Raw genomic sequence first — 12254 nt, forward strand, 5'->3', positions numbered from 1 at the left:
CTGTGTTAAGAAGAGATGTGAAGAAATCACTAACTAATTTTCCGTGTCATTTTCTTAAGGTTAAGTGGTTTCTTTGCTTCTTGATGATGCAGTAGTAGACCTACTGATTGTTTTCAAGGTTTCCTACTTTTAATGTTACTTTAAAAAAAAATATTTCTCTATCGTTAATTTAATAATATCTTAATCCTTTAAAATTTCTTAGTAACTTGCATCTTATGTGTTGGTTGATATGGTATAATATCTCTCATTAAATTTTCCATTTTATGAAGGAGAATGAACTCAAATAGTGTCAGAGTTTGTGATGCTGTCTTTTTTCCTTGACTTCTTATTTTTATCCAGTAGTAAACAGGCCTCTGTGATCCTTAGGGTTTGCCTCAGTGCTATTAAATGATAGCAGGTTATTCTCACTACTTTCTCGCTTAAATAGGTTTCTTAGTTTTGCAAAATATTATTTTCAGACCTTGTGTTCCCATAATAGACCTTTTTATCCCCAAGGATGTTGAAATTAATGATGTCATTGTTGCTTATCTGTTTCATATTTTATAATTACTACTTGAACCAGCTACTCTGTATTACTTAGGATTTAACAGAGAATAATCCCTCATCTTGTGTGCTCTGGAATTAGCTGTTCCAAGAGCATTTGTTTAAGAAATCACTTCTTTAAACCTTGTTCCATTTAGCAGAACATGAGATATATTGTAAATATATTTACAAGATGCTAGGAAGTACGTCTTCTTATAAGTATGTGTTGTGAGACATTAAAATGCCACTTACTTGATTTTATTTAGAGGAGTGATGTACTTGTGTCACCGTATACTAACAAAACATAATTTGCAGTGATGTGTCTGACATCATAGGAAAGATATAAAACCCGTTACAGGCAGCTGAGGCAAAACAGCTAAACACCATGTTTCACTTGTAAAATAGCTTACCGGAAGCAGATAAAGTGTCCTGTTTGGCTAAAAGCAAAGAAATAGTGTCCTGTCCAAAACAGGACACTATTTCCCCCTATAACCACAGGTCTGAGGAAACATACCTCTCCTTCTCCCTGCGAATACCGCCTGGCCGCAGGGGCCCTGCGCCCCGCGATCAGCACCGCGGACAGCGCCCGCCCCGCCAGCACATGCTGCGGCGGGAGGGCTGGGAGGGGGCTGACAGGCTTTGAGGAGGGCTTGGAAAGGACGGGCCACGCTGGGCTGTTCTATCCACCGAGAAAAAGAGTGGAGAGGGACTGGTGCCAGAGCCCTCGTGCAGATGTGCAACGTACACAAGGATATAGCGCTGATAGAGGGACATCATGGGTCCTGGCGGCTGCTGAGGTGACGGCTGCCCGGTACCGGTGATACTGGGCGGAGGCGTCCAGGCTAGCAGAGGCCAAAGGAATTATCAGTGTCGGAGCTGAGTGGGAATGCTAGACAGAGGAAAGGTGGAAGAAGAGGTTGTGATACTGCACTGCTTCCTATTCCTGGCAAAAATAGATGCCGAGCGTGTAAAATTTCACTTGCACCCCTTACGCATAAAGTTAGCAAACTACGACAATGAAGAGTTTTTCTCTTGGAATTTTCTCTTGGGCATTTCCTCATCTTAGAGATGGCAGTCAATTCCGGAACAATCAAAAGGAAACGTTGGCTGTTTGTGTGGTGTTTGACATGCAGCCATTGCCATCTTCCTTGCATTGCATATATGTGTGGGTTCTCTGGTTCATCACAGGAAACGTGATCTGCAACTTCCAGTCAGAGCGAATGTCATTACATATCAAAGTTTCTTCATGATTGCTGTTTTCTCTTTTCAGTTTTAGTAACAGCGGTTTTGGAATGTGTGGCTGAAACCAGCCTATTTGCTTTCACTAACCAAATACTCTCTTGTCCTAATTTCTGAGTTGCGAATAAGACCACAAGATTAAAATTTTAGCTCCATTTAAGTTCAGACCACATATTAGTATTGATCTCAAGAGGTCCAGAATTTCACTTTAATAACCCAACAAAAGTATGTGTCTATAAAGAGTAGAAGAAACTAGAGACACCATCATTATATATTTTTGTACATTTGTGTTAAATATGCAATAAATGTACAGTAAAGAGAAAATTAATGTCTTCTTAATTTATTCCACAAAAATACTCCCACTTTCAAATGAGCTTTTACAACAACAGAAATCAAATATGTATCAAATGCCTATGTCTGCTGGTAATCAATCCAATTAACATTTAAAAGCTTGAAACAAGTTATTTCAGTCATCATGTACGTTCAGTATTTTTCAAACCTACTTTCTCATAAGCTTCAGGTTCTGAAGGGAACAGTCCTGCACTTGTAATCTTATTTTTAGCCTCAATATATTTGTAACTTTATGGAACTGCACAAAATTTTACTAGTAGTTTGATTAAATGTGTATCAATATCCAAAACATTCTGTGGAATTCAAGGAGAAGCAATGCAGAAATGGAAATTTTTTTTTTTTTTCCAAAAGGAAGCCAGTGTCCATTTCTTTTGCATATTACTTCCAGAATGAGGCTAAGCATCATTGCTAGAGACTTTTTCTGTACCCACCTTTCCCATGAAAAGAGCTGGGACAGCAACACAGTAAAGCCATGCAGAGTTAACATCAGACTAGAAAGAATAATACATTTTGTAATTCTAAGACAAGCTAGTTGGGAATTTTCCAGTCTGTTTCCCTGGCTAGTCTTCTGTCATGGGGACTTCTGAGAAACTGCGGCTACCCGAGTTCCAAGGTGCTCTGGCTGCTTAGGAAACAAACAGAAGGGAAAAAGACTGCTTATGATTTTTGTGGAGGTGACACTTGCTTTATCTGTTGGTGAATGTATATGACTTTTTGTCCTAACTAGGGACAAAAGCCCTTTTCTTTCTTTCTTTTAAAAAATGTAAGGTTGTCATGGAGGAGGAAATTTCCTTGGCTATATATTTGAGTCAAGTTTCAGGCTGCATGAATCCCTCTGCAGACTTGTGTTATGTGCCTTGTGTTCTTTTCAATAAACTTGCGGGACTGCAAGCTGCATCTGATCCTGGTGTCATGAAAATCCTTGTTGCCAGAGCTTGAGAGAAATATCTTGGTGTGCTAGACTGTTTAAATATGTTAATATAAAGCTACTTGACTAGAATGCTTAAATGCATGTTTTTACAAAATAATTATTTTTTTAAACAATGAAAGGAATAATATAATACTAAGTTTACTCAAGAAAGATTTAAGAAGAAAAACTCCCACTTACTAACACATAAATAGAGTAGCACAGAAAAATGTGTTCAACATGAAATAACTAGTTAGAAGTAGATGTTTTGTGGAAGAAATGTCAATATAGCTAATGAAATAGTAGAAGAGAAATAGAAGTTAAATAAATGGAGATTTAAAAATAAATCCTGACAAAATACATACACTTGGAAAGCCAAATCTGTGCTGAAAGTAATAGGAAAATGACTAGTTTTCAGTTGTCAAACCAGGCTAGTTATCCAGGAGCTTTTAGAACAAGTATTCAAGATTATAGTGCAAAACTGTTTGCATGATCATGTAATATACATTTATTTAGCCAGCTATGTACTCTATAGTGTGACAAAGCCGGGAAGGTGCATGTTCTCCTGACCAAAATTTTGGACGTGGCAGGGGGTTCCCCTGCACCGCTGCCTCCTGCAGCACAGAGAATTGCCTTCCCCATCTGTGAGATTGGAAAATGGTGCCTTTCCCACGTAAAAGGCTTTTGACGACTAACGATGAAAAGTTGTGTCATAGCGAAATTAAGGCATGGATGGGGACGTGACCTTTGCGTGGTGTATGAGGCAGGCGGTGGGGTTAAATATTCGTCATTAAAAATTACAGTTGACATTTTCTTCTCGGATGCAACGGAGCTGGTGTGCCGCTGGGCCCTCTGTGAGCGCGGGGCTGGGGGGTTTCCACACACGGCTGAGGAGGGATTCATCCAGCGCCAGCGGCTGCCGAGAGCCGGGCGGCAGTGGGTCGATGGAAAGGCAGGGAGCCGCTATATTCCCCGGAGGGGCAATAAAAATATAAAGCTAAATTGGGGAAGGGGGAGAAGACATAGCCTCGCTTAAAAAGAAAGACAAAAAAGCGGGGAGAAGAAAATTGTAAATAACTCCCCCCTGCCCCCCAACCCCACGAAGGCGCGATGGTGAAGCCCCTTATCGCCTGCCCCTCCCCGCGCCGCCATCTCCTCACCGCGGCGCCCCGGCCCGCGCCTCCCGCAGCTCACCAGCGGCCGCCGCGCGCCCTTCCCGCCGCCGGCCGCGCAGGCCCCGCCTCGCCTCCTTGACGGCGCTGCCCTCGGCGCAGGCGCAGGCCGGGGGTTGCGGGGTGGGGGCCGGAGTGGCGCCGTGCCGCGCCCTCGCTCCGCGTCCCGGGCGGTGTCTCAGTGCAGCCATGTCTGGCGGCGCGAGGCGGCGGGGAGGGCTCGGTCGGCGGCGCCCTCTGTGAGGCGGCGGCGGACGAGCGGCGGCGGCGGGCATTCATGTCGGCGGCCAGGGATTAGCGTGGCGGACACCGAGCCGAGCGGACGGGGCTGCCGGCCCGTCGCCCCCTTCCCGCGGGGTCTCCGGCGGGAGAGAGTCGTACCCGGCTGGCGGGGGCGGCGGGACATGGCTGACCGGAGCGCGCCGAGCTGCCACCTGCGGCTGGAGTGGGTCTACGGTTACCGGGGTCATCAGTGCCGCAACAACCTCTACTACACGGCGGCCAAGGAGATCGTCTACTTCGTGGCGGGGGTCGGCGTGGTCTACAGCCCCCGGGAGCACCGGCAGAAATTCTACCTGGGACACCAGGACGACATCATCAGGTACCGCCGCCGCCGCGGGCTGCCGGGCCGCATCCCGCCGCGGGCCCCGGCCCCCTCCGGGCGCTCCCGCCCCCCTGCAGCGGGGCTCGGGTATCCCCCGCCGCCCCCAGCCCCAGGTGCCGTCCCGGGCTGCGCCGGCAATCCGCCTCCCGCGTCCAGTCAGCGCTGTGGGGAGCTGGGGAGCGGACCGAAATACATCAAGGACAGTCAGCGTTTTCTCACCCCCCCCGCCCCCGGGCTTCGCTGTGGGTAGAAACAGCCTGGAAATGGCTTTTGGCTGCCGGGTTTAACGGGCCGTGTCGTGTGGTGTGTCCTCCCCCCGTCACCGGTGCGCGGTGCCGAAACTTGTGCGGGCGCTTGTGCGCCGGGGCGCCCGGCACGGCCCGGCTCGGCGCGGCAGCCTGAGGGTCGCTGCTGGGTCCCCGGCCGCCCCTGAATGAATGTCAGAGGGCTGGCGGGAGAAGGAGTAATCTCGTGTGTGCCCTGAAGTGGTTGGGCCGCGGAGGAGGTTAATCTGCAGCAGGTGAACCTTTGGCTCACGTTTAAAAGGCGACGATTACGTGGGGAATTAGTGGCCTGCCTGTAACTCATGCAACTTTTAGGATGATCTTAAAAGATCAGCCTTTCTTGAAAAATCAAGGCTTTTCCTGTAGCTCAGTAGTTCGCTTGGCAGTGAGTGTTATCAGGTGCTGAAGTTCATTAAAAAAATCGTTACAGCAGAAGAAATGTGCTGGCATTGTTTCTTAAATGTGTTTTCACTCTAAGGATGCTTTTATAAGCCTAGTGGTGCTGTGCGATCAATGAGAGAATTTGAGGAGTATGAAGGGCAGATGCAAGCCTGAGTCATCAATCCTTTGCCTTCCAGTAGGTGTCATTGCGGATGGATTTTAAATTCTGATTTCCTTTGCTCTTCCTGTTGGGGTAAGAGCAATTTTGTAGGTGATTTACAGCACAAAATTTGTTTTTATGATGCTTAGTGCACCAAGGCATACCTTCTGTATGTTTTACTCATACAAGTAACAGGTATTGCCTGCGGAGAGCAGAATAGATCCTATGTCTTTCATTTACTCTTTTAGACATGCTAGAAAACTTGGTCATAATGCATGGTGGCCACTCTTTTTCTGTTTAAATCTTCTTCTTGAAGAAATTTGAATAGTTTTGAAGTCTGGCTGTGAATGTCGCTCAGAAGGGTGTCAAGTTTGTAGTATATTTCTCCTTGGTGCTGAAAATGTGAAGAAAAAAAGTAGTCGGGCAATGTACTGCTATGGACCGTTGTACTAGGGGTGTTGAATCGGAAGTTTGAATCACTCTTGAATCACACTGAATCAAAGCATCGTTTAATGCTTTAACATTCTCCTTTTAATCCAGGAAAAAGTGTTTCTTGAGAACTGCTAGCCGTCTCTGATGTCAGGTGTTGCGAGAAATCCAGATTTGCAAATTTCCCATTGTGCTAAGGCAGCGGTGGCTCATTACCTGTTCTAATCTGAGGTCCAAGGTTGCTGTAGTGTAATACTACACATTTAATAGCATGTATTCATGAGTGCTTCTGAACAACACCACTCATTTCAGGAGGACTTCTTGTACTGTAAGAACTACGTGGTTTGAGCTACAACTGGGGAAGTTGTTTACATTTTCTTGTGGTAACAGGTTTTGCTCACTCTGTCTCAGTTTTGGTACAGTGTGCTACATTTGGCCAAAATGTGACAGAACTTGTTATTCAGAATAGTACTAAAACAAAAAAAAAATCTGTCAAAAGTCATCAAACCAGAGAGAATGAATATAATGACTTTATCTGATTTGTATGGAGATGTACTTTGATTTGTATGGTACCATGAGCTGGCATACTGGAGTTTCTCCTGCTTTGAATTGTACTGATGTTGTGAGAATATAACTGTAAATATGCTAAAGCATTACAGTTTTATGCGGTTAGAATTTTGCATGCTTCTTAAATGCAAAAGGCGTACAGAAATGTTAGTATGCGTAAAGAAGAATGCTTGATTTAAAAGCAGCATGGCTATTTCTAATAAGATTGGACTTGCAGTGATCAGTGTTTCGCTTTCTGCTTTTTCTAAAAGCAACATGGCACCATTTAAATGTCAGCATCCCGTACTTTTCCTGACTAAACTTGGGTACCTAGACATGTTAGTTCTCAATATTTAAAACGGTCATAGTAGGAAGGTCAAGTATTAACAAAACCTGATTTTTAAAATACTAGAAAACAGGTGCAAAAATGGGATTACATAATATAGTAATCAGTGTTACTGAATTTTCTCTCTGAAGGTAGCAAACTCAACTGTTGTATTGCAAACGAATTCATATGTTTTCTGTTTTAATAGGCTCAGCAAGTACTGTCGGAATGCTGAGGCATTTGTGATGTTTTAGCGAAAGAAATGGCAGGATTGAATGTCTTTTTATAAGTATGGGATCTCATTTGTGAAAGCAGGTCTGGTATCTGAAAATCTTACATATTTAAAGAATGAAACTTCCATGAGCACAGTTCCATAGCTACAAAGACTAAGCAGTATATCTCACAAGCTGCATGGTGATATTATTAGTACTCTTCATTACGAGAACTTTTGTATCGTTAGCATTCTTTGGATAACAGTCTAATCTTAAGCATCAGTCAGCAAGAGAAGAATTGCAGTTCTTAAGTCAGAGACCAGTTCTTCAATAACAGAAAATAGTATTAGATTAGTGGACAGCTAGAGGATATTTTCCTTGGGAGAATTTCTTTCTAGCACTAGCAGTTAGTTTGTCTTCTGCTGTGAAGTTTTACTCCTATAAACCTGCTGTAAGATTTTTAATATGATTAGATGTTTTAACATAATTTATTTCCAGTGTAAATGTCTAATCTCAATTTTCATCCCAGTGTCCACACATACCCATGCCCCTCAGCCGCAGTTAACTGTGTACCGGAAATATGAGAACTCTCTTTCAGTGTTTTGCCCCTCAGTTCTATTGAACAGTCTTTTGGAATAGAAGAGGGTAATTAGGATCACTTGGGGCCTCTTTTATTAGTCTGGTTTTTGAACTGAAAAATCTCAGCCATTCAGCTCCAATCTGTCTCTGAAAGGACTTCCCTTGCTTTCTGGTGAGCTTTTGGGTTTTGTCTTTTGTTTTTTATCTTTTCTGAGAATTACTTTGCAGAAATCAGCCCACTGTTCTGGAAGATAGAGAGTGTCATGTTTTCGATCTTATTTATTTCCCATTTCTTTTGCATCTGTTTATTGTTGAGGTCGTGCGTGTGTGCGGACACTTGAGGAACAAGTCACTTAGATGCAGAAGTACTTTGGAAATTTGCATCTTTTGGGAATTTTTATAACTGAGGGGTTTTTTTCTTACATTTTTAGGAGTATATAAGGAGGAAAATCTTGTACATGAAATCTCAGGTGACTTGCTTCTATAGTGATACCCATTGCCAGCAGCGTAACTTGGACGTCTGTTGTGTTTGGAGAAGATAAGATCCCCTATCCAGCCTGGGTTGTGTAATGTAGGAGATACTAATTTTGCATGAACGTGTGAATTATTTCTGCTAAGTTACTGATTTAAACTGTGGGTTCTGTAGGATTTAATAAGTCACCAAACTAGCTTGTGATGTGTTGGTTTGCTTTACAGTAGAGGAGGAAGAAACTATGTCTTGGCGTGTTCAGGTTAGAGCTTTCTGTTGTTCTATCTTTATAATTTTAGTGGTTTAGAGGAGGATGGGTTATTTAATATAGGGTGTCCTTCCCTTGACTGAGAGACCACATGAGGATCATATTTAATGTTGATCTGCATAAAGATTTCAGAAGATGCTCCCTCAGAGTATTAACTTGTCATAGTGGACACTGATGCTCATGTTGAGGCTCCTTACTTGTCTGGGCTAACTAAAGTGTGCTTATGTACTTTACTTTCTGTGATGGAAGGTGAGAAGATTGAAAACCCTGAACTCATCCACCTTTTTAAGTGGATGTCTGCTGGCAAAAGTCTTTCATGTTACCAGGATTGTTCTCTATGCTGACATGCTCCAAGGGGACTTTTTGAATAATTTTTCCTTTTGATACATTTTTTCATTTTTTTCATTTGCCCCCTTTTTTTTTTCTTAATGCTAGCCTTGTGACTGTCATCTTTTATGAGCTTCAGAGTATTGAGATTTTACTGGGAATTAACTTTTCACCTGGCATTGATGATGCTATTGAAAAGCAAAAGCAAAACCTAAGATGAAACCATTGCATCTTTTTGGGATCTTTAGTAGACTTGGCAAAAATACATATTTTGCTTTCTATGACATCTGTTCTTCAGTTCAAACTTTAGCACTCATTTGTAAGTCTGTCCTTGTGCACCATTATCTCTATGCTGATGCAAAGCAACGGCACAACCATGCAGGTTAAAGAAAGAAGAGGAACTACATTTCTCTATCAAAGGGAGACAAATTAGGAAAAGTTGTTATCCCTCTCCTACTTCTCTAATATCAATCATGTGAGTTAGCTGGCCAACAATAATGCTGTTTTATATTCTTCCTAGAACTTTATCACCAGTAAACTGTGACTACTTGATTAAGATGTCTATAAAACATTTAGGTTTTGTTGCTAAAGGTAGTAGCCAGCGCATCTTATGCTAGAAAAAACGCTCAAATTTCTGCTTATAAGGCCATCTCTAGCTCTGCTGTAGAGCAACCATAGGCTGTGTCTGAGTTAGTTTCCCTACTTGTCTAGAAATCTGTGTGTTTTTCTTTGTCTTGGACTAAGATGGAAGAAAGAAATCATGCATCATCTGCCCCAGGACTCATGCAGAGTTCTGTTTTTAGGGCAGGCATAACAAAAAAATATTCAAAAAACCATTTCTCCTCTGCTACAAAGACAGAGGAGAAAGAAATTGGTATGACCTTCTGTTTGGTTAAAAACATCTGGTTCTTTCCCCCTTCTTATTGCCCCTCTGTATCCAAGACTGTAGAGAGGTAAATTGTGTGCTTACAGAAAGCAGTGGTATATGCAAGACAAGTAGAAAGAATGACAAAGCATTTCTCTGTATTCTGACAGAGATAGGGTTTGTCTGTTTTCAGCAAAATAGTTTAGTTGTCTAAATCACAGCTTTTGTTAAGATAATTTTTCTTATTTCTTGCTGTGAACTCTGTAGAAATCATCTTGGACTTTGCTTCCCAAGGAACCAAAAGAAGCAGCCAAAACTCTGGCCATTTTGGGCACTTTATTTAAGACTGTCATATTTTTATATTTCAGAATTTGGCTCAACATACAAGAAATTGTCCTGCCTGCTCCTGTATTCCAAGGCAAAATAAACCATTTCTCTCTAGTGTCAACATTTCTAAGGTTCTAGTGAAAATCAGAATCTCTAAAATCATGTCTGCTCCCTGGTGTTAGTGCTGTCCACCAACTCTGTTTGAGGGACATTTTTCTACCTATTGATGGAGTCTCAATATTAGTTTAACCATCAGCATCTAAGAAATTGTTGGACTCTGTCAGCTGCTTTCTAAGGCTGTTACTAGACAATGCTCTCCAGGAGGCAGCTCCAGACTTCCTCTGTGTGACTGTCAGCTGTGGGTGAAATTCTAGCAATGTGGTGAATAGTCACTCAAACCTAGGATGTGATGAGCCTGGTCTTTTCCTCATCCTCAATTTTTGTTAACTCTGCATTGTTAGGACTTCAGATGACTACCTGTTGGACTTCGTCGGTAAAGATACTGTATATTTCTACCACCTCATTGTATCATTCTGCCTCTCTGTTTCCTTTTCATTAGATCCGTGTCATGAGAAAACCTTCTGAAAGAAGAGGATATCTTTGCTCAGAAAAAGAGCCAAACAGCAGGTTTTATGAGAATGTACAGAGGGAAATTATTTTATTTCCATCTTTTCTATTCCTCTGGTCAACTGACACCCTGTGATCCATTCTAGTTCTCAAAAACCTCAACAAATAATTCAAGTAATTGAAAGTTAGGGTATCTGCTGTTAGGTTCATTATCTTGTTCTTCACTGGAATAAATGGTGTATGTCTCTGATCTAATTCCAGATGACAGTCAACCACAAATGTTAAGCAATAGATATGTACAGCTACAAAATTTTATCAGATGGAAGTCTATCAGTTGGTTTGGCAGCAGATTTATGAATTTTCACCAGGAATTTCACAATTAGTTGTGCATTTCGGATTGCATGGAATGTAATTGAATGAATACCACAGTTGCTACATGAAGAGAAATTTCTTGATTATCCATTACCTGTGCAACCTCTTCTATCTTTTGAATTACTAATGTGATAGAGGAAAAACAAGCTTCAGCATGTTCTGGTGAGGAACTCTTCGTATGCTCTTGAATGCTATTGAATTAAATTTGTTCTTTCTAGAAGAGAACTCTATTTACTTGCAGAAATGTAATCTCCCAAATTATTTCAATAATCATAGCCTTTGAAGAAGGCCAGTCACCCCCCTTTGGATCCTCCAGTAACTTTACTGGAAGAAAAACAGGAGTAAAATCCATCTTGCAGTTATGCCTGAAATGTGAAGTGAGTCATGCATAGAAACACCTCAAAATGTTGCTTTTATAATACTTAGGAGACCTACAAGGTGCATACATTATGGATTGTTAGGGGGGGAAACCTGTCTTTGTCCCAAAGAAAGTTTTTGGTAGGAATCCTTCTCCTCTACTCAGCACTGGTGAGGCCATACCTGGAGTACTGTGTTCAGTTCTGGGTTCCCCAGTACAAGAGAGATACGGTATTACCAGAGACAGTCCAATGAAGGGCCATGAAGTTTATTAAAGAACTGGACCATCTTGCCTCAGGAAAGGCTGAGACAGCTGGTACTGTGTAGCCTAGAGAAGAGAAGGCTCAGAGAGGATCTTACCAATGTATGTAAATACCTGAAGAGAAAGTGTAAAGAAGATGGAGCTAGGCTCTTTTCAGTGGTGCCCAGTGACAGGTCAAGTGACTTTCCAAACAAAAATTGCAACTGGAGCCCCAGGCTGAAGAGTAGAGGCTTCCAGAACTGGAAGTTCTGTTCCAAAGCTTCAGGATTTTGAGTACAAACATCCATTTATGATCTTCTTCCCACATGCAAATTCAAATAAAAAGTTTCATGTAAGTTTATAGTCAAGAAAATTATTTTTGAAATTATTTTTTCTTGAAGAAAATTAGATATTGAGAGTAGATTGAGGGTTTTTGTGATATGCAATGGAACGTTTACTGTGAAACCTAATAGTTTTAATAGTTTGCTTTCTGCAAAGAGCAGGCTTTGGAGTGTGTGCAGGTGCATCCCTGCTCAAACCTGACAACTGGGGTTCATTCTCCATTGTCACAGTTAATGAGGAAACTCTGTTCTTGCTTCAAAGGATCACTGAATCATTTAGGTTAGAAAAGACCCTTAAGATCATTGAGTCCAACCATTAACCTAACACTGCCAAGTCCACCACTAAACAATGTCCCTAAGCACCGCGTCTACATGTCTTTTAAATACCTCCAGGGATGGTGACTTAACC

The 12254-nt window shown here is 42.2% G+C and overlaps 1 protein-coding gene across 2 annotated transcripts in view; it reads left to right on the forward strand.

Moving 5' to 3' along the window:
* Positions 1–4595: 4595 nt before the first annotated feature.
* Positions 4596–12254, forward strand: part of EML5 (EMAP like 5) — a gene marked incomplete at both ends in the record, with an annotated part of 113375 nt that continues 105716 nt past the window's right edge. For both annotated transcript variants that reach the window (XM_082000541.1, XM_082000542.1), the window contains one exon: positions 4596–4792. In XM_082000541.1, the coding sequence (XP_081856667.1) occupies positions 4596–4792 (197 nt within the window). The remainder of the gene's footprint in view (positions 4793–12254) is intronic.

Source organism: Phaethon aethereus, assembly GCF_964289735.1.
Source record: "Phaethon aethereus genome assembly, chromosome: 5".
Taxonomy (NCBI): Eukaryota; Metazoa; Chordata; class Aves; order Phaethontiformes; family Phaethontidae; genus Phaethon; species Phaethon aethereus.